This window comes from Salmo salar, chromosome ssa06 (genome assembly GCF_905237065.1).
Source record: "Salmo salar chromosome ssa06, Ssal_v3.1, whole genome shotgun sequence".
Lineage (NCBI taxonomy): Eukaryota > Metazoa > Chordata > Actinopteri > Salmoniformes > Salmonidae > Salmo > Salmo salar.
Window position 1 is genome coordinate 55,650,748 of NC_059447.1, and position 21,060 is coordinate 55,671,807.

Below are 21,060 nucleotides of genomic sequence, written 5' to 3' on the forward strand. Positions count from 1 at the left end.
GTCCTTACACCGTCAAGTGGTTTGAATCTCTTGGTTGGGGCTACCACTCAAATATATACACTACATTGCCAAAAGTATATGGACACCTGCTTGTCGAACATCTCATTCCAAAATCAAGGACATTAATATGGAGTTGGTCCCCCCTTTAATGCTATAACAGCCTCCACTCTTCTGGGAAGGCTTTTCACTAGATGTTGGAACATTACTGCAGGGACTTGCTTCCATTCAGCCACAAGAGCATTAGTGAGGTCGGGCACTGATGTTGGGCGATTAGGCCTGGCTCACAGTCGGCATTCCAATTCATCCCAAAGGTGTTCAATGTGATTGAGGTCAGGGCTCTGCGCAGGCCAGTCATTTTCTTCCACATCAATCTCGCCATGGATCTCGCTTTCTGCACGGGGGCATTGTCATGCTGAAACATAAAAGGGCCTTACCCAAACTTTTGCCACAAAGTTGGAAGCAGAGAATTGTCTAGAAAGTAATTGTATGCTGGAGCGTTAAGATTTCCCTTCACTGGAACTAAGGGGCCTACCCCGAACCATGAAAAACCATTATTCCTCCTCCACCTAACTTTAAAGTAGGCACTATGCATTAGGGTAGGTAGCGTTGTCCTGGCATCCACCAAACCCAGATTTGTCCGTCGGACTGCCAGATGGTGAAGCGTTTCCACTCCAGAGTCCAATGTCGGCAAGCTTTACACCACTCCAGACGACGCTTGGCTTTGTGCATGGTGTTCTTAGGCTTGTGTGTAGCTGCTCGGACATGGAAACCCATTTCATGAATCCACTAATTTGAAGAGGTGTCCACATACTTTTGGCCATGTAGTGTAAGTTGTTTCTATTCTATTCTAAAACTATTTTATATTCCGCTACAGCTCAGTCAGCTAATAACTCCATTATCCCAATGAACCAAAGACACTGAAATATTACATTTTGTGACCGCTATCAAATGTCTAGATAAATTACTCTAAACATATGAGTGATGTTGGTTATTCCGTTACAAAGACATCTTACATAGAAGACCCATTATTTCCCCAGATCAAAGATTTCATTAGTAAACAAGAAGCAGCGAGTTCAGATGGCCTTGCTCCTATAATAAATTGATCAGATTAAAGACAATTGTATTACTGACAGCTTCTGGAATCTTTATGACTGATGTATGACTATGTGTTGTTTGCTCTCTTGGGACAGATTGTTTTCGGAAATAACTCAAAAGTTTGCACAAGGGTGAGATGTTCAAAAAAGTTACTGCTCAGAGTTTTACGGTATACCCTATCACCCTGTGACTGTGTGTGTGTGTGTGTGTGTGTGTGTGTGTGTGTGTATCTCTTACCGTATCCAGCATCTGCAGTACTTTGTCCTGTTCACAGGAGTCCAGGCCGTCTATGATGACAGCCAGACGCGTCTGGTTCTGAGTGAAGCCATCGATGGTCTTAGCCATCCTCGCCATCAGCTCCACCTCATTCTTCAACACCTGAGGATGGAGGAGAGAGAGGTACAGCGAGATATAAAGATATGTAGAGACAGGTAGCAGGTATGTGTGTATGTTTGTTTTTGTGTGTACATGCATGTGTGGCTGTTTGCAGTGCACTCTACCTTCATGAAGCCCTCGCTCTTGAGCTTGTGCATCTTGTTGGCGGCGCTGTGCAGCCTCTTCCTCTGGGAGTTTAGCACCGAGTCGGCCACCTGCCACCAGGTCCGGCAGTTGAGTACCAGCGCCAGGCCCACCACGCTGGCCATGGCGATCAGCACGGCATTCACCGTCTGGTTGGCAACGTCCACCTTTATGCATTTTGAAATTGTCTTATTCAACATTGGTGAAGCAATTCAGACTTTTTAATCACATTGGTTTCAGAACCTGCAATAATGCTAAAAGACCAATAAGCTAGACTAATAAAGGAAACCTTGAAGACGGCGAGGAGGGCCATGCCGGTGATCAGGCAGCCCAGGATGAAGACGAAGATGACGAAGGAGGGAACGCAACATGTCTTCTTCCACTTCTTCTTCCCTATAATACAATTTTGAATGACTATCTGAACAGAAATGCCTATTTTTGCTGCTTATGATCAATTTAACATGAAAACATAGAAAACAGTAGGTATAAAGTATTCAGTGGGCATACAAATATTTTGAAACAGGAAGTAGGCTACTAACTAAGCTTGTTCAATAAGAACATTCATTCTTATTGTCTGTTGGACGTTTGCAAGCCTTTGTTCTTAGTTCCTACTGAAAACTGTGTGTTAACGAATGTAGTGACTGATAGTGACTCAAAGTAGTGCCAATAGTAGAACACATTTGCCCAAGGGGATTCAATAAAGTAAACTGAATTGACTAGTCTGTCCTCCTCTGGTCCTACCATGTGATTCCTCCGTCTTGAAGACCCTGAAAAGGCGGCTGGCCATGAAGCCAAACTCCCTCTCACAGGCATCAGACAGGGTGGCTATCATCTCTGCCAGGCTGGTCTCTCCTCCCACACTGGACAGACGGTTGTAGTCCGTGAACAGGAACCTGCAGGGACACAACAGTAGAGGGAGAGGAGTGGACATATTAAATCATTGGTCACACACAAACTACAACTTAGAACGGCTTTATATGGAATTCATAAAGTCTCCATGAGCGCTACATAAATAATATGCAAATAATTGACAAATCAAGGCATATAATGACGTGATGTAAAGAAGTTAATTACATCCAGGACTGATGTGATAAATACGGCATGTGATTGTAGTTTAGATTTCTGGCTTTGCTAAGAGGGATTTGGTAGTGATTTTGGGTGGGTGAGGAGGGGTGTGTGTACCAGATGGGCAGAGAACAGGTGGTCTGTGTGTGTGTGTGTGTGTGCGCGCGGTTGCGTGTGTGTTATACCTGACGGGCAGTGCGCGGGTGGTCTGTTCGGGCAGGTCAGGGGGGTTGACGAACATCAGTTTGAGCAGCAGCTCCAGGTAGCCGATGTGTCGTGCCAGACTGGTACTGATCACCCATGCCCAGTTCCAGTTCTCCCCCTCACGACGACTGCCGAAGTACACCACCACTACAGAGCGAGGGAAACAGTTATCTCCAAACTGGATCATTAACAGCCACCACCACTACAGGCCAAATGAAGACAGCCAGAGTTTTAAAAAAAACTGTTCCTGTGTCATTACAAGGGTTTGGAAAAGCCAGTCAGTATAGTGCATAGGCTGTGTTTTAATATACTGTTTATTCAAGCATTAAGTCCAGTAAAAAGTATGAATCCTTTTTCGAACACTGCCCTCTAGTGTGGCACTTGAAAATAACTTAATACTACTGGACTACATACAAAATGGAGGACAAAGTGACGGTCTCACCGAAGAAGACATAGACCAGGGCCAGCAGGCTCAGGGAGACGGCAATGGCCAGCTTGGGGTCAACGGTGAAGCCCAGGACCAGAGCTACCGAACCACACAGCAGCAGGGACAGGAACAACACCATCCAGGAAAACTGGAACAACGGCTCCACCTGCTGGCCAGCAAATGTCTTCATCTCATCTGGAGAGGGGAAGAAAAGGAGGGGGTGAATGAGGAGTAAGATCAGGCGAGAATGAGTTCATAAAATAATTTCTTAATATTAACAGCTATCTTATTATTAACATGTATAACATATTGTTAAAGGAGTAGTTCACTATTTTACAACTTAATGTTAGATGGTTCCTCACCCTGAAAGTAATCTATTGACCAAGAGAAAATGTAATCCAACAGCCACTACAAACTTTAGCTTACTTTAGCCATCACAAGCTAACAATCAATGGAAGTGATGGGGGCTTGTGAGCATTAATTATTTTTTTTACGGCCAAATCACCTTTAAGTAACATCAAACCAAATATGCAGTTGATTTCAGGTGATTTAGACATATATTTTCTAAACGCTCACATGCTCCCATCACTTCCATTGATTGTTAGCTTGTTATGGCTACGGTTGTAGTGGCTGTTTAAAGAACCTTTTACCCTGGATTACCGTTTCTCTTGGCCCATAAATTACTTTCAGGGTGAGGAACCATCTAACATCAAGTTCTAAAATAGTGAACTACTCCTTTAACATATCATTCTTTTTTGGTTTGACGGGTTCTGTCCTATTTGAGCAGTATCATAAACGCTCAGACTCCTCTATAGAAGTGAGTGAAGCAATGGCAAGCAAACTGCCTTATAGAGAGAGATACAGTGAGCTCCAAAAGTATTGGGACAGTGACACATTTTTGGGAAATGACACAAAAAGTATATGAAAATGATACAATGACTATGAAGTTAAAGTGCACACTGTCAGATTTAATTACATTTTTTTATTTATGTGAACCGTTTATAAATTACAGCACTTTTTATACATAGTTCCCCCCCCCCCCCCCATTTTAGGGGACCAAAAGTATTGGGACAAATTCACTTATATGTGAATTGAAGTAGTGAAAAGTTTAGTATTTGGTCCAATATTCCTAGCACGTAATGATTACATCAAGTTTGTGACTCTAAAAACTTGTTGGATGGTATTGCTGTTTGTTTTGGTTGTGTTTCAGATTATTTTGAGACCAATAGAAATGAATGGTAAACAAATGTATTGTGTCATTTTGGAGTCACTTTTACTGTAAATAAGAATACAATATGTTTCTAAACACTTCTACATTAAAGTGGATGCTACCATGATTACGAAAAGTTACAAAAGCACAAATATGATACCCCCAAGACATGCTAACCTCTCACCATCACAATAACAGGGAAGATTAGCATTTTTTGGAGGTATGATATTTATGCCTCTAACTTTCTCTCTCATCAATATTCACGATTCATTCAGGATTATCTGTAATCACGGTAGCACCAACATTAATGTAGAAGTATTGAGAAACATATTCCATTCTTGTTTACAATAAAATAGACTCCAAAATTACACATCAAAAAAATGAAATGTAAAAAAAAAAATGGACACAGTTGAAGTCGGAAGTTTACATACACTTAGGTTGGAGTCATTCAAACTCGTTTTTCAACCACACAACAAATGTATTGTTAACAAACTATAGTTATGGCAAGTCGGTTAGGACATCTACTTTGTGCATGACCCAAGTCATTTTTCCAACAATTGTTTACAGACAGATTATTTCACTTATAAAATCACTGTATCACAATTCCAGTGGGTCAAAAGTTTACATGCACTAAGTTGACTGTGCCTTTAAACAGCTTGGAAAATTCCAGAAAATTATGTCATGGCTTTAGAAGTTTCTGATAGGCTAATTGACATAATTTGAGTCAATTGACATAATTTGAGTCAATTGGAGGTGTACCTGTGGATGTATTTCAAGGCATACCTTCAAACTCAGTGCCTCTTTGCTTGACATCATGGGAAAATCAAAAATCAGCCAAGACCTCAGAAAAGAAATTGTAGACCTCCACAAGTCTGGTTCATCCTTGGGAACAATTTCCAAGCGCCTGAAGGTACCATGATCATCTGTACAAACAATAGTGCGCAAGTATAAACACCATGGGACCACGAAGCCCATGGTGCTCAGGAAGGAGACGCGTTCTGTCTCCTAGAGATGAACGTACTTTGGTGTGAAAAGTGCAAATCAATCCCAAAACAACAGGAAAGGACCTTGTGTACCTGTTTCCTCCAGCATCTTCACAATTATCTATATCCACAGTAAAACGAGTCCAATATCATCATAACCTGAAAGGCCGCACAGCAAGGAAAAAGCCACTGCTCCAAAACCGCCATAAAGCCAGACTACGGTTTGCAACTGCACATGGGGACAAAAATCATACTTTTTAGAGAAATGTCCTCTGGTCTGATGAAACAAAAATAGAACTGTTTGGCCATAATGAGCATCGTTAGAGGAAAAAGGGGAAGGCTTGCAAGCCTAAGAACACCATCCCAACCGTGAAGCAAGGGGGTGGAAGCATCATGTTGTAGGGGTGCTTTGCTGCAGGAGGGACTGGTGCACTTCACAAAATAGATGGCATCATGAGGGAGGGAAATTATGTGGATATATTGAAGCAACATCTCAAGACATCAGTCAGGAAGTTAAAGCTTGGTGGCAAATGGTTCTTCCAAATGGACAATGACCCCAAGCAAACTTCCAAAGTTGTGGCAAAATGGCTTAAGGACAACAAAGTCAAGGTATTGGAGTGGCCATCACAAAGCCCTGACATCAATCCTATAGAAAATGTGGGGGCAGAACTGAAAAAGCATGTGTGAGCAAGGAGGTCTACAAACTTGACTCAGTTACACCAGCTCTGTCAGGAGCAATGGGACAAAATTCACCCAACTTATTGTGGGAAACTTGTGGAAGGCTAACCAAAACGTTTGACCCAAGTTTAACAATTTAAAGGCAATGCTACCAAATACTAATTTAGTGTATTTAAACTTCTGACCCACTGGGAATGTGATGAAAGAAATAAAATCTGAAATAAATAATTCTCTACTATTATTCTGACATTTCACATTCTTATAATAAAGTGGTGATCCTAACTGACCTAAGACAGGGAATGTTTACTAAGATTAAATGTCAGGAATTGTGAAAAGCTGAGTTTAAATGTATTTGGCTAAGGTGTATGTAAACTTCCGACTTCAACTGTATATTTATATTTTGAAATCTGGCCGCAGACCCCACTTTGAGAACCCCTGGTATAAATAATACTCTAATTCTGTTTTAGTTCCTTACCTTCCAGTTTCTTGAGCAGGAAGGACTTGCCGCTGCCCCACTGGGCGTACAAGCCCACACAGATGGGTGGCTGCATGGTGGGCTCACTGAGGATGTCTGCCAGGGCACTGCTGTACAGGTCATAACCCAGCATGTCTCCGTCAGACTCAGTAGGGGACAGGTGGCCTTGGAGGGGACACAGACAGATGGAATGAGGTTACTTACAGCTCTACAATATCTACATTATTTACCGTTATTTGGTTACAAGTCTACAATATTTATATAAGTAATATTGTCAGAGAACAGAGGCTAAAATGTGACTCCCAGTCTTATCGAATCCATCACACAGGTAATGTCCTTTATGGTATTCTACTAGATTTTCACTGCCGAAAGTCACTGACCGAGCTTCCGGAGAGAAAGGATACTCACGGGCTCCAAAGATCTGGGTGAGGATGCTCTTCTGGTGGCTGCAGTCGATGTTGTAGGGCGTCTCTCCGGCCTTGTTGGGCCGGTACAGCAGGCGGCCATCTTTCGGGTTACGGAGGAGGAGCTCCGCCAGCCTGCGGCTCCGCCCACGTATGGCGATGTGGAGAGGGGTGTCGCCTCTCTAGTGGGAGACAGGTAGGATCAGACATAACTAGTCTTTTTGACATTCTGTAGGCCATGTATATGGTTTATTATACGTTACATATGGACGGCGATAGATTATTGTACAGGTGGTTTGGATGCTAGGTTTAATAAAGGTTAAATATCTTGTACCTTATCTACAGCTGACACCTTGGCTCCTTTGTCCAGCAGAAGCTCCACTATGTCAATATTCCTCATCTTAGTGGCCTTGATCAGAGGGCTCTCTGAATCCTGAGACAAGAAAACACATGATTATGGTTTGGAGAACAGTGACTACAGTAGATGGCTGTGTATGTGTCTGGGTTGTCACATAGTTCAAACATTCAAAAGGCACTCGCACATCTGAGCAAACTTTTTTGGAGGTGCATGGTAACTGTTGAACAAGATGAAGGAAAAAGGAAACCGCACACTGCTCTTGATAGTATCACTGATCTTTAATAAGCTTGAAATATGGTTGTTGCCTCTTACCTTGGTGCAGGACTCTGTGTCGGGGTTGCACTGAAGGATATCTCTCACCATGGTGGCGTTGCCTTTCTCCACGGCCCAGTACAGGGCTGTCTTGTTATCCTACAAGAGGTCAAAATGTATTGTTGTAAGGCAGTTGAGGTGAATTGTATGTACTTTCTTCTATAATGTCTCCGTCCCAACTGGCATACCATCCCCGAAATAGTGCACTACTGTTGACCAGATTCCCTGTGGGCCCTGGTCAACAGTAGTCCACTATATAGGGCAGCCTTTCTTTAAGTATGGGTTTGGGTCGCGACGTGTCAGAGTAAATGTATAATTATTTGATGAATTACTGGAATTGATTTGGCCAAGTACAACTGCACTCTCTGTTCAGTGCACTCTCTGCTTAGCAGCTGTGTCTCTGGTCAGTTTGGCAGCAGCGCAAGTGGGAGGGGGATGTGCGTATGCTTCGTGGTTTGCCGGATCTTTTTTACGGCAGATTTCTTGAAGATCACTCTGCGACCCACACGATGCAGCGTTGTCGTTCAGCACTAGATGATGCGCTGTCAGCCACTGACTTGTCATTCCCACTCGCCATTGAATGGACTCAAGCTAGCCACAAGTTCTGACTGAGCTCAATCGTCACGAAGCGCAAATACAGCGATGAGTTCCCTCTCTTGGTTTCACACACATTTTGAGAAATAACAAAGAGCGCCCACAATGTGTTTTGTGCGGGGAAGTGCTTCGTAATGAGTCTATCAAAATGAACAAATCAAATGACACACCAAGACCAAACATCCACAGCGTGAAGTTAAGCCCAGGGAGTTCTTTCAGAACAGGGCAGAATACTTCAGGAAACAGTGCTTCGACCGTAGAAGAGTAAGTCAGTTAGCAAGGCATTGTTGTCATTTTATAACAGGTGATGATAAGCAGAAATAAGGGAGTACTATCTCTGACAGTAGTCGATGTGAGTTTCTCTTTCAAACAATCCCCTTGTACACAGCTAATAGCTAGCTAGCTAACATCAACTTTAGCCAAAGCAAGCTAGCTAGCTACTGATAGTGCAACCCTAAGTAACAGTACCTACTGTACATCTTAGTGTAGAAGTTATTGTGGAAAACATGTCTCGGTTGGAACTGTTGCTGTTAAAACACAAGTAACCCTTTTTATTCTGAACTGGAATAAACTGATTGAAGTGAGATGCTTTTTGAGGCAAACACACTCACTCACACAGTTCTGGGTTGCTCGTCTACAGCAAGAAGTGGTCTCCTGCCTGACTGAGAAAGCAGTAGATGTTCTGGTCCAGTTTGGCACCACATACCTATACGAGTCAAGGTTCTCAACTCTGGCGTACTTAAAAAAACAAGTACAGGAACAGACTCGATGCTGAGCACGACCTCTGGGTTGCACTGTCAAAAACTGAGCCCAGAATAGACATGCTTGATGAAAACTTCAACCAACCACACAGCTCTCATTAGGACTGTGTGTGTTATCTGGTCTACATCTGTGTGATGTGATCAATCAGTTTATTCCAGTTCAGAATGATAACACTTTCTTGTATTTTAACAGCAACAGTTCCAACCGAGACAGATATAGAAGAGAGTTTTTAAATGGGGAAAATAAACATGAATAGCTATTTTTATGGGTATTTTATTGTTATTTGTTTTTGTCTACATTGCATTTGTTTTAGGCATACGCGCAATGTAATGTACCAATATTTACGTATAGTTGCATGTTTTCATAAGCTTGGGTCCCCGAAAAACACAGAATTTCTAATTTGGGTTCCAGGCTGAAAAAGTTGAAGAACCTCATATAGGATATAGGGTGCAATTTTGGATGCACGGTATGTGTCTTATCTGAAGTAGCCAGGTGTCAAACTCATTACCTGTCCTCTGATGTCGATATCAGCGTATTTGTGCAGCAGAGCCCTCACTATCTCCACATGGCCTCCTCTCACTGCCCCGATAAGCACTGTGTCTCCACTCTGTACAACACACACACACACACACACACACACACACACACACACACACACACACACACACACACACACACACACACACACACACACACACAAAATAGGTCACCAAACAGCATAGACACTACATCCACATCTCAATACAGCACCTATAATACAAAATATGTGTCTGAGTGTGCTCCTTTGCCCACCCTGTCTGGTATGTTGACGTAGGTGCCAGCGTCCAGCAGGTCCTGTACTATCTCAGTGTAGCCCTCCTTGGCAGCGATCATCAGGGCTGTGTTGCCGTCCTTTTCCGTCATGTTCACGTTAGGGTTCCTCTTCAGAAGCTCCTTCACCACCTCAGTGAAACCTCCCTTCACTGCCACAATCAGAGCTGTCATCGAGTTCTACAGGGGGTGGTGTGGAGAGAGGGAGGGAATGAGGAACAGTGGAAAGAGAGAGAGGGAGGGGGGAACGGAACAAAGGGAGAAAAGAGAGACAGAGGACAGGAAAGGGATAGAATGAGGAGAGGAGTAGAGAGTGCCGTGTGATTACGATGACAGTCAATCCATCCAAATTAACTACGCTTGATGTACAAAGCCTTTCTCTAGAGCTTTAAACAGATGATAAAACAGTGAGAGGTGTAGACCGCAGAACTAGAATACCGGTATGTATTAGAATGTCTGTTCATTATAATGTTATTCTATTTCTATGGTGTAGATCAGAGGTCATCAACTGGTCGATCGTTGTCGATCTCCAAGCCATTTCTAGTCAATTGCCAAACATTTCTGTAAAAAACCCAACGATAAAGCCTTGTGTTGCTATTTTTTTTATTAAGTCTCGGGCTGTTGGTGGTAGGTGCAGCCAATTCAGCTGCCCTGCGCGCCGGGGTAGGCAAACTGTTGCCATTTCATGTGTCTTAAGGTACAAACTGCCTTCCCGGTGGGCCTGGAGAGGAAATCAAGTGCACTATGCTACCGCTGGCCAATCAGATTGCTCAGATGACCGTGTCTGCAGTAACGTAGCAGGCATAAAAGAAAGCTAAGGCAAAATTGGTACTGTGAGATTTCAAAACGTTTAAAACCATGACTAGAGACAGACTGTCAACGAATACTGTAAGAGACGCTGTTTTTATGAGTGAGTTCATGTTTAAGTTCTTACTCAGCACTGTCAACACTTTGTATTCAACACTTCTATAAGCCATAAAATGCACGTTCTTCCTATTTCCACTCAGCGCTACAACAAGCAATGCAGCAGCAATGAATGAGGAGGAAAGTGTATCTATAGGCTTGTGTTGATCTTATTATTAGCGGCTTGGGTCTTTTTTAATATCAAGGAATATTTCACATTCTCTGTTCATAGGAGTAACAACATGAATTTGTGCATGAGGCAGAAATAAGGCGGTGCGACTTGAGTTTCGCCATCAGCTGGAAGACAGTGTCCCTTTTTGGTCAGTGTGAGTGGAGGAAAGGGAGAACGGAGGGATGTTGAGAGGAGGACCCTCAGTCTGCTGCTCTCTCCCTCCGCTGAGACTGACCATCAGATGCAGGCACCATCAGCCCAGTAAAATAAAAAGCGAATTATTTAAATGTATGCTCACTCAGCTGTGCCTCACAAGTAATACAACAATGTATCTATTACCAGTGTGATCTTATAGCCTACCTCAAATTTTTAAATCTAATTTTAAAAAATGTCCCGAACAACAATGCATTGGCAGGTAAAGCCAATATGCAGTGATAATGTATTGGGCCTATAGCTTACTGCACAAACCTCATTGCTACAGTACTGTTTTTAATTGGTTAATGTTGCATAGGTTACGTTTTTTTAAGTCATGTTAATAAATAATCAGAGCGGTAGATCTCGGCATGCATTTTGACTCAGAAAAGGTTGGTGACCACTGGTGTAGATTGCAGACATACCGCCCCCTCCTGGTCGACATCGGCTCCGTTCTCCAGCAGGTGCATCACACAGTCAAAATGGCCCTTCCTGGCTGCCCAGATCAGAGGGGTAGTGCCGTACTGAGAGAGGGAAAGACACACACACACACACACACACACACACACACACACACACACACACACACACACACACACACACACACACACACACACACACACACACACACAATTATCAATACTGGCACAGGTCACTATTTCTGGCCAAACTGGGGCACCACTAACCCAGTGGGCCACCACTAACCCAAAGGTTGGCATTGCCCAGCCATGCTGCCCAATCTGTTGTCTCACCTTGTCAGAGCAGTTGACCTTGGCTCCATTTTCCAGCAGGACCTGGACGATCTCAGCATGACCTCTGCCTGCTGCCCAGATGATGGGGTACACACTGTACTGCTGATGGCAGAGAGAGAGAGAGAGAGAGAGAGAGAGAGAGATAATGTATAATACATGGGGAATAGTATTTCCCTCTTCACCCATAAATATGTGTATAATACATGGGGAATAGCCATGAATTAAAGGCCGCCCACAGGAGGGAATGCAGTCCAGAGGTGTGGTTGTTTCCAGGAGCATGGGGGTAATGGAGTCTGATACATTGGAAGTTATAGGTAACAAGATGGATGCCTGCTTCCTGGGCCCACCACCTCTGGTGCCTATTTGGTATGTTTTATATTCTTTATTGAGTAAAAATGTAGTTACTACGACTGTGATTGTCTCACCTAGCTATCTTAAGATGAATGCATTAGACATTTTAGTCATTTTTTGCAGACGCTCTTATCCAGAGCGACTTATACAGTAGTGAGTGCATACATTTTCGTACATGTCCCCCGAGCGAATCAAACCCACAACCCTGGCGTTGCAAGTGCCATGCTCTACCAACTGAGCCACACGGGACCACTAACAGTAGGTTGCTCTGGAGAAGATCATCTGCTAAATGACTAGAATGTAAAATGTCTGAGACGGGTCATGATGACTGCTCACCTGTCCAGTAGTGTTGGGGTTGGCTCCGTTGTCAAGGAGAACCTTGGTTACCTCCACGCGGCCCTTGTAGGCAGTCCACATCAGGGCCGTCCAGCCTCCCTACAGAACACCAAACACACAACCTCAATTGCTGTACAAAAACATTCTCCTGCACACATTACAGTACCTTTGGGGCTTTGCACGCAAAAACATTACAAACCTAGCCTGTACATTGGAAAGCCTGTACATTGAATAGTTTCGTGGTTTTGTAGAAAAAAGAAGGAAGGGAAGCGCTGCTAAGGTACAGAGGTCGACTGATTAATCGGTATGGCCGATTAATTAGGGCCGATTTTACGTTTTCATAACAAATCGGTAATCAGCATTTTTGGACGCCGATTACATTGCAATCCACGAGGAGACTGCGTGGCAGGCTGACCACCTGTTACGTGAGTGCAGCAAGGAGCCAAGGTAAGTTGCTAGCTAGCATTAAACTTATCTTATAAAAAACAATCAATCTAATCATAATCACTAGTTAACTACACATGGTTGACAATATTACTAGTTTAACTAGCTTGTCCTGCGTTGCATATAGTCAATTAGATTGCCTGTTAATTTATCATCGAATCACAGCCTACTTCACCAAAAGGGTGATGATTTAACAAAAGCGCATTCGCGAAAAAAGCACAATCGTTGCACCAATGTACCTAACCATAAACATCAATGCCTTTCTTAAAATCAATACACAAATATATTTTTTTAAACCTGCATATTTACTGTTAAGTCAGAAGTTTACATACACCTTAGCCAAATACATTTAAGATCAGTCTTTCACAATTCCTGACATTTAATCCAAGTGGTTTTGGAGCAGTGGCTTCTTCCTTGCTGAGCGGCCTTTCAGGTTATGTCGATATAGGACTCGTTTTACTGTGGATATAGATACTTTTGTACCCGTTTCCTCCAGCATCTTCACAAGGTCCTTTGCTGTTGTTCTGGGATTGATTTGCACTTTTCGCATCAAAGTACATTCCTTTTCTAGGAGACAGAATGCGTCTCCTTCCTGAGTGGTATGACGGCTGCATGGTCCCATGGTGTTTATACTTGCGTACTATTGTTTGTACAGATGAACGTGATACCTTCAGGCGTTTGGAAATTGCTCCCCAAGGATGAACCAGACTTGTGGAGGTCTACAATTTTTTTTCTGAGGTCTTGGCTGATTTCTTTGGATTTTTCCATGATGTCAAGCAAAGAGGCACTGAGTTTGAAGATAGGCCTTGAAATACATCCACAGGTACACCTCCAACTGACTCAAATGATGTCAATTAGCCTATCAGAAGCTTCTAAAGCCATGGCATAATTTTCTGGAATTTTCCAAGCTGTTTAAAGGCACAGTCAATTAGGTGTATGTAAACTTCTGACCCACTGGAATTGTAATACAGTGAATTATAAGTGAAATAATCTGTCTGTAAACAACTTGCCACCCATTCGATAAAATACGGAACGGTTCCGTATTTCACTGAAAGAATAAACTTTTTGTTTTCAAAATGATAGTTTCCGGATTTGACCATATTAATGATCAAAGGCTCACATTTCTGTATGTTTACTATATTATAATTAAGTCTATGATTTGATATTTGATAGAGCAGTCTGACTGAGCGGTGGTAGGCAGCAGCAGGCTCGTAAGCTTTCATTCAAACAGCACTTTCCTGCGTTTGCCAGCAGCTCTTAGCAATGCTTGAAGCACAGCGCTGTTTATGACTTCAAGCCTATCAACTCCCGAGATTAGGCTGGCAATACTATAGTGCCTATAAGAACATTCAATAGTCAAAGGTATATGAAATACAAATGGTATAGAGAGAAATAGTCCTATAATTCCTATAATAACAACAACCTAAAACTTCTTAACTGGGAATATTGAAGACTCATGTTAAAAGGAACCACCAGCTTTCATATGTTCTCATGTTCTAAGCAAGGAACTTAAACGTTAGCTTTTTTTACATGGCACATATTGCACTTTTACTTTCTTCTCCAACACTGTGTATTTGTATTATTTAAACCAAATTGAACATGTTTCATTATTTATTTGAGACTAAATTGATTTATTTATGCATTATATTAAGTTAAAATAAAAGTCTTCATTCAGTATTGTTGTAATTGTCATTATTACAAATATATTAATTAATTAAAAAAACTTGAATAAAAAATAAATAAAATAAAAACATTTACAAAAATTAAACCGGCCTATTATTCGGTATCGTCTTTTTTTGGTCCTCCAATAATCCGTATCAGTATCGGCGTTGAAAAATCATAATCGGTCGACCTCTAGTACACAATAGTAGATTTTGGTAGACAGAAGGTGCTCTTTGGTAAGAGGGGTAAATTGGTCATCAAAAAGAAAGGAGGACCAAGGCACTCTTCATATAATTCATTAAAGGCCTTTATTTCTATGGCATGTTTAATGGAAACAAAGACTAAAAACTCTTGACGCGTTTCGGCTGCATGGCCTTCGTCAGGGAGTAGTACTGTGTTTTTATTGAAAGTACTAACTGAAGTGGACTGAACAAGCATACAAATCAAGTTTATACGATCACCAACACGTTACAGATATTACTGATTGTGGCCAGTTGAACTGACTGAGTGTCTCACCATGTCTCTGTGTTCTATGTAAGCACTGCTGTCTAGCAGCTCCTTCACCACATCTACATGGCCCTCCTTAGCAGCACAGATCAGAGCAGACCAGCAGTCCTGAGGAAAGGAGAATACCACATCACATCATAACCGGTCACCATGGAAACAGGGAGACGACCATGACTACTGTTACTATGGAGACCTCAGGCAAAGTTCACAGTAATTGGCACATTCCCAATGATTGTCATACTGAACTGAATGTATTCATGTCGGCCTTGAAATGAACGTGTGTATGTGTTTATCCATTGAGCTCTCCTACTCACCACATCGTCCAGGTTAACATTGGCTCCTCTCCTGATGAGCTCCTGTACTATCTCAATACTGCCCTGCTCTGAAGCCAGCATCAGGGGTGTCTGCCCATTCTGTTAGGGAGGGGACAAAGGCAAGCAATTAGAAAGACCTAACACAACGGTAATAGACCCAATCTTTATTAGACTACCTTTATTAGACTGTGTTTCCAAATGGAACCCTATTCTGTATATAGGGCACTACTTTTGAGTAGGACCCATAGAACTCTGGTCAAAAGTAGCACACTATAAGGTGATAGGGTGCCATTTAGAACAACAGCCTATATATAATAACTATAGCTAGATTAGTAGACCTGTAGGCCTATTAGATAGTATGAGGATACTCACGTCACTTCTGCCGTCCACCTCCTTGAACTTGTCCAGGTGGGCCTTGAGTGCTGCCAGGTTCTCCTCCTCCACGTAGCTGAAGAGGTTCTGGATGGCCAGAGTGGTCATCTTGATGGAGGTGGTGGTGTCCATGGCTGCAGCTACTTCTCCTCACCGGCACTGCACCTGCATGGTGAGAGATCATAGAAATAGAACGCTTCACTTCAATGTGTACACTCAAAATGGCTGCCAAACCACTCATTATGGCATAATTGACTCCAATAGGAACCCCCGTTCTACTCATTCTAGTTCTGTGGAAGAAAGACAGGATACTAGTCATGGGAAGCTAACAAAAATGTAATAAACACAATATATAGCTTAGCACCAATAACAGCAACGTACATGCTTTTCCCCTCACTTGTTATAGGCTACCTTTCATTTATAAAAGGCTAGACTATATCGACATTTTTATATAAAAAGCAGTGTGAAACAGTGACCATAGAAATATATTTAGTAGAACGTGCTTGGAACCGCTGACCATGGGGAGCTCCATTCTATTCATTCTAATTCTATAGCGGGTGGTGACCATGTGAGATGGAGATATAACAGAGCACATAGTCTAGTTATCTGACCGTGGCAGACAGCCAGTGGGTCGACTCACTCCAGTGCTACCTGGCCCAGGCCTAGCTATCTCCTGACAGATGCAAGCAATATCACACTCAGAGACTCAAGACCACTCACTCACTACTTTGGTGGCAGGATTTTCACCCAGGCAGTCACAGCAGGAAGAGTTGAAAGAGATGTTTGCTTGGTTTATTCAAGTTCTCCTGGCTGCTATCATCGTCTGCCATGCATTTATTTTCTCACTCAGAGAATAGCCTCTGCTTGGCAATGCATACAGTCTTCTTCCTATTTTACCGGCACACAAAATGGTAGCTAGTCTAAATTTTGGTTTTTAGTTTTCTCAAAGCATGTGCTGTTATTAGTCCAAGGCTATATAGTGTTATTACAATGTTATTATCCATTCGTTTTTGGCATAGAAAAAATATATACAGTAGCCTAGGTCATACTAGAAATTCACAGGTAACACACCAATGGCATAGAAAATATTACAACCCCAAAATATATAAATGAAAACCAACTTACCTACCCTATTCACAGGCTCTTTGGGGAAGACATTAGGCTAGGTAGGCAACAGGCCTAAGTGATTTATCTTCCTGGCCTAACCATTAACACAAGTTTATTAATCATCATGCATAATTAGGGCTGTGACGGTCATCGAATTCTGGATGACGTCTTTGTAATAACCGTTCGAATAGCGGTCACCTCTCCTCTGCTCCTGACTGCAGTCATGTCTAGATGAGCACAGCTTATATCAAATTTACATCAATTAGCATTTTTTTGTCTTATGTCAATTAGCGAATTTTTGCAATCAGCATTTTATTTTTTAAGGGTTATGATGTTTATTTTCTTTTCATGACGGTCTTCATCCATAACCGTCGTTACACGGTTATTCGGTAATTGTGCCAGCGCTATCCATAATGTACTCTCTCCATAAAACTGGTCAGTTTTATTACACTAACTATTCCTATCCGACACAATACAGACAAATGCAGACAGTTTAGCTTACAATTCAGCCAGCCAAGTCTACAGTGTACAATGTAACCCTAACATTCATGGCAGGGCGCACTTAATCAAGGCTCAAAAATAAACCCATTCTGTATGACATGAAACAATTACTAGATTAACCAGCCCTGCTGGCAGGCTGACAGCCAGTAAAAAAAAGCATTCCTTCCATCACCACAGAGAGAGCACAGCATAAGCCCTCCAGCATTCTCACACACAAACACCCTCCAGCATTCCACCACACAACACCCAGGGCCTGTTGCAGCAACAGTAACACAACAGCTGAAAGCAGCCACAAAGAATAGAAAATGGAGGCAAGGCAGCCAGCAAAACATCAAAACACATCACTGTGTGCTGCATTGCTGCCAATACCATTAACCTGTCGGCTGTCGCACACAGACAGAAGATAAGGCGCAATTATTACACTGTTACAACTGTGCAATCTTATCTATGGGAATAACAGGCCTACTGTTCTCTATGTGGTTTATTTTTGGCTACTCTCGTTTCGCTCTGTAACTTTTGTCTCCACATACAGCGGTCCTGGCTAGACCTATTGACTAGGCTATTCTCCCTGGCTGTGGCTGCTGATATTGAATTATGTATGAGGATGAGATACCACTCAGCCTCTCTGGCACATGGTCAGAGGACATAGCACAGTGGAGAAAACAGGCCCAATATAGGCCAGTGGCACCACTGACCTACAGAGTATAATATCAATCAATCAAATGTATTTTATAAAGCCCTTATTACATCATCAGTTGGTAACTTCAATACTATGATGTAGGCCTAGTTGTGAGGATGGTTTGAACCGTTAAGAACTTCCTGTCCATCTGTGGTATACAACGAATAGCCTATATGTCACGTGTGCTCCCTCTCCGGACTCTAGGTCACAAGGCTGCTCGTTATGGCTGCACACCTGTCACCAACGTTACAAGCACCTGCGCGTCTTCAGACTCATCTGGACTCCATCACCTCCCTGATTACCTTCCCTATATATGTCACTCCCTTTGGTTCCTTCCCCAGGCGTCATTGTTTCTGTATTATGTCTGTGTGCTGTTAGTGTTTCTTGTTTTGTTTTACGTTGCGTTTATTTATTAAAACACGCACTCCCTGAACTTGCTTCCCGACTCTCAGCGCGCATCTTTACACGATAGCCCTAAATGGAATATGTAAGACATAGTACAGTATCTGTGGTATGCAGAGGATAAAGGGTTGTGTTAAAAGCAGAATTATGCATTTTCAAGCAAAGAAAATGATTAAATGCATAAGAAATATCTTGCTGCACTTCTCTCTCGCTACTTTTCTCAGTCTAGCCTACATTTTTTCTGGTAAAATGGATGAACTTAAAAGCATTAGGAAATGTAGCTGCCTATTTTCTTTCTATGATAAAAAAAGACCTTCCTTTTTCACTGTAAGCAAACTTATTTGTGTCTGATAGCCAAATTGCGTTGCACTTATGTTGTCATCTGATAAAAATGAAGCTATTTTCTGCCGAATGTGTTGCATGTTATGTGAAGTAAAAACATAGTTGCATACCCCTGATCCCTCTATGATGGAAAAAAAAACACACTTGACTTTCAATATAAAATACAGGTGAAATGGTTTAAACGCAGATTTTAATTGAGATTGATTGGTGCTCTAAATGAGACCCCTGGAGAATATAGAAGGAATGCGGCTGGAATATGGCTGCTTTTAAACTGGCAGCCCAATTCGGATAAAACATTTTTTACTTATTGGTCTATATCAATGATGTCGCTCTTGCTGCGGGCGATTCCCTGATCCACCTCTACGCAGACGACACCATTCTGTATACTTCTGGCCCTTCCTTGGACACTGTGCTAACAAACCTCCAGACGAGCTTCAATGACATACAACAAACACTCCTTCCGTGGCCTCCAACTGCTCTTAAACGCTAGTAAAACCAAATGCATGCTCTTCAACCGATCGCTGCCCGCACCTGCCCGCCCGACTAGCATCACCACCCTAGACGGTTCTGACTTAGAATATGTGGACAACTACAAATACCTAGGTGTCTGGTTAGACTGTAAACTCTCCTTCCAGACTCATATTAAACATCTCCAATCCAAAATCAAATCTAGAATCGGCTTTCTATTTCGCAACAAAGCCTCCTTCACTCACGCCGCCAAACTTACCCTCGTAAAACTGACTATCCTACCGATCCTCGACTTCGGCGATGTCATCTACAAAATAGCTTCCAACACTCTACTCAGCAAACTGGATGCAGTCTATCACAGTGCCATCCGTTTTGTTACCAAATCACTTTATACCACCCACCACTGCGACCTGTATGCTATAGTCGGCTGGCCCTCGCTACATATTCAGCTCACAAAAAGATCTGATGTGAAAAGATCTGATGTGATTGGTCAAAAGACCAAATAGTCGAAAAAAGATCAGAATTGGCTGATGTGAACGCAGCCAGGCTCGTCTATAAATATGAATCTTGAACATTTAAACTACAGCAGTGTCTCTGTATGTTGAGACTATGCTGTATCTACTTATGTTTTGTGCTTCTCTGTCCTGAAAGCAAAAGTACTGCAAAGTAGTCATAGAGAAATTACATAAGCTTGGATGGTACTTCAAAATAACTTAAAATAATAACGCTAGGTTTTGAAATGAGAGATTTACATAAATGATGCATTGTTTATGTGCGACACCACTTGTTGTATTGATACGATGCATCCGGCTACTAAACTCATCATCATCAGGATGTATAAAAAAAAATGATTCGTTCGACCAATAGGGGCTAGCTAATTTCAATTTCCAACAACATTTAGATCGAGTGTATCTCGAAACTATCCATTTATCCCTATCGTTAACTACCTAAACCATCGAATGGTAGCTTAGCGCGTTCTCGCGGTAACGTCTATTAAAATAAAATAAATAGCTAGCTTTTCGTTCCTGACTGCGACCATTATTGATTGCTGTATTTTGTTTTTAAATGTCAATGACCATAATTAGTTGATAACGTTTGTTTGATAGCGACTATGACATTTGCTAAACGGCCAGATCTCAAACAAGAGAACGTTCTGACCTGCTCGAGCTGTCAATCAAACGGCATCGATCAAAGGGAGGACGCATTTTTGATGCCCATACGTGAGAAATGGCGATTCTCAGTCACATACCTCTGGAGTAAAACTACTAGAAATGTTCCACACTTCGGTGTTGTCGTCTCAATCCTCGATTGATAGGCGTGTGAAGGCTCACGGGCTATTTATTCCCCATCCTCGACAACAGCCATTTTAGTGGACCAGAAAAACAGCACGTCAGGGTGATTTCCTCACTGTTCGTCAACTCATCCTCCCCGCCTACAAACCTGTGACGTATGGGAGCTCTGAGAAGAACATGTTGGAAAGAAGCGGGGTCGCTACTGTACAAGCTGAATTAGCCATTTACTAAAACTGCAACTTCAAACATGATCATATTTTATTAACTGACTAGGAAATATTTTATATTATGTCAATGCTTTTTGTGTGTTGTGGATGTGTTACACATTTCAGGTTATTGCTCTCATAAATTCCCTTTTTTTTGGTTTC

General features: G+C 42.2%; 1 protein-coding gene across 8 annotated transcripts in view; it reads right to left on the bottom strand.

Moving 5' to 3' along the window:
• The window catches only part of kidins220b (kinase D-interacting substrate 220b), a 42,851-nt gene extending 22,006 nt beyond the window's left edge, over positions 1-20,845 (bottom strand). For 4 of the 8 annotated variants that reach the window (XM_014204845.2, XM_014204841.2, XM_014204844.2 and 1 more), the window contains exons 1-19: positions 20,650-20,845; positions 15,902-16,066; positions 15,530-15,628; positions 15,225-15,323; positions 12,603-12,701; positions 11,916-12,017; positions 11,589-11,687; positions 9,879-10,076; positions 9,595-9,693; positions 7,731-7,829; positions 7,395-7,493; positions 7,065-7,242; positions 6,657-6,821; positions 3,326-3,505; positions 2,865-3,030; positions 2,356-2,507; positions 1,904-2,007; positions 1,596-1,781; positions 1,333-1,473 (exon numbers count right to left, since the gene is read on the bottom strand). In XM_014204845.2, the coding sequence (XP_014060320.1) occupies positions 1,333-1,473; positions 1,596-1,781; positions 1,904-2,007; positions 2,356-2,507; positions 2,865-3,030; positions 3,326-3,505; positions 6,657-6,821; positions 7,065-7,242; positions 7,395-7,493; positions 7,731-7,829; positions 9,595-9,693; positions 9,879-10,076; positions 11,589-11,687; positions 11,916-12,017; positions 12,603-12,701; positions 15,225-15,323; positions 15,530-15,628; positions 15,902-16,033 (2,397 nt within the window). In that variant the 5' untranslated portion in view covers positions 16,034-16,066; positions 20,650-20,845. Of the gene's footprint in view, positions 1-1,332; positions 1,474-1,595; positions 1,782-1,903; positions 2,008-2,355; positions 2,508-2,864; positions 3,031-3,325; positions 3,506-6,656; positions 6,822-7,064; positions 7,243-7,394; positions 7,494-7,730; positions 7,830-9,594; positions 9,694-9,878; positions 10,077-11,588; positions 11,688-11,915; positions 12,018-12,602; positions 12,702-15,224; positions 15,324-15,529; positions 15,629-15,901; positions 16,067-19,659; positions 19,681-20,649 lie in introns of those variants that run through there. The other 4 variants (XM_045720734.1, XM_014204842.2, XM_014204840.2 and 1 more) reach the window with 2 other exon arrangements.
• Between the last annotated feature and the right edge of the window lie 215 nt (positions 20,846-21,060).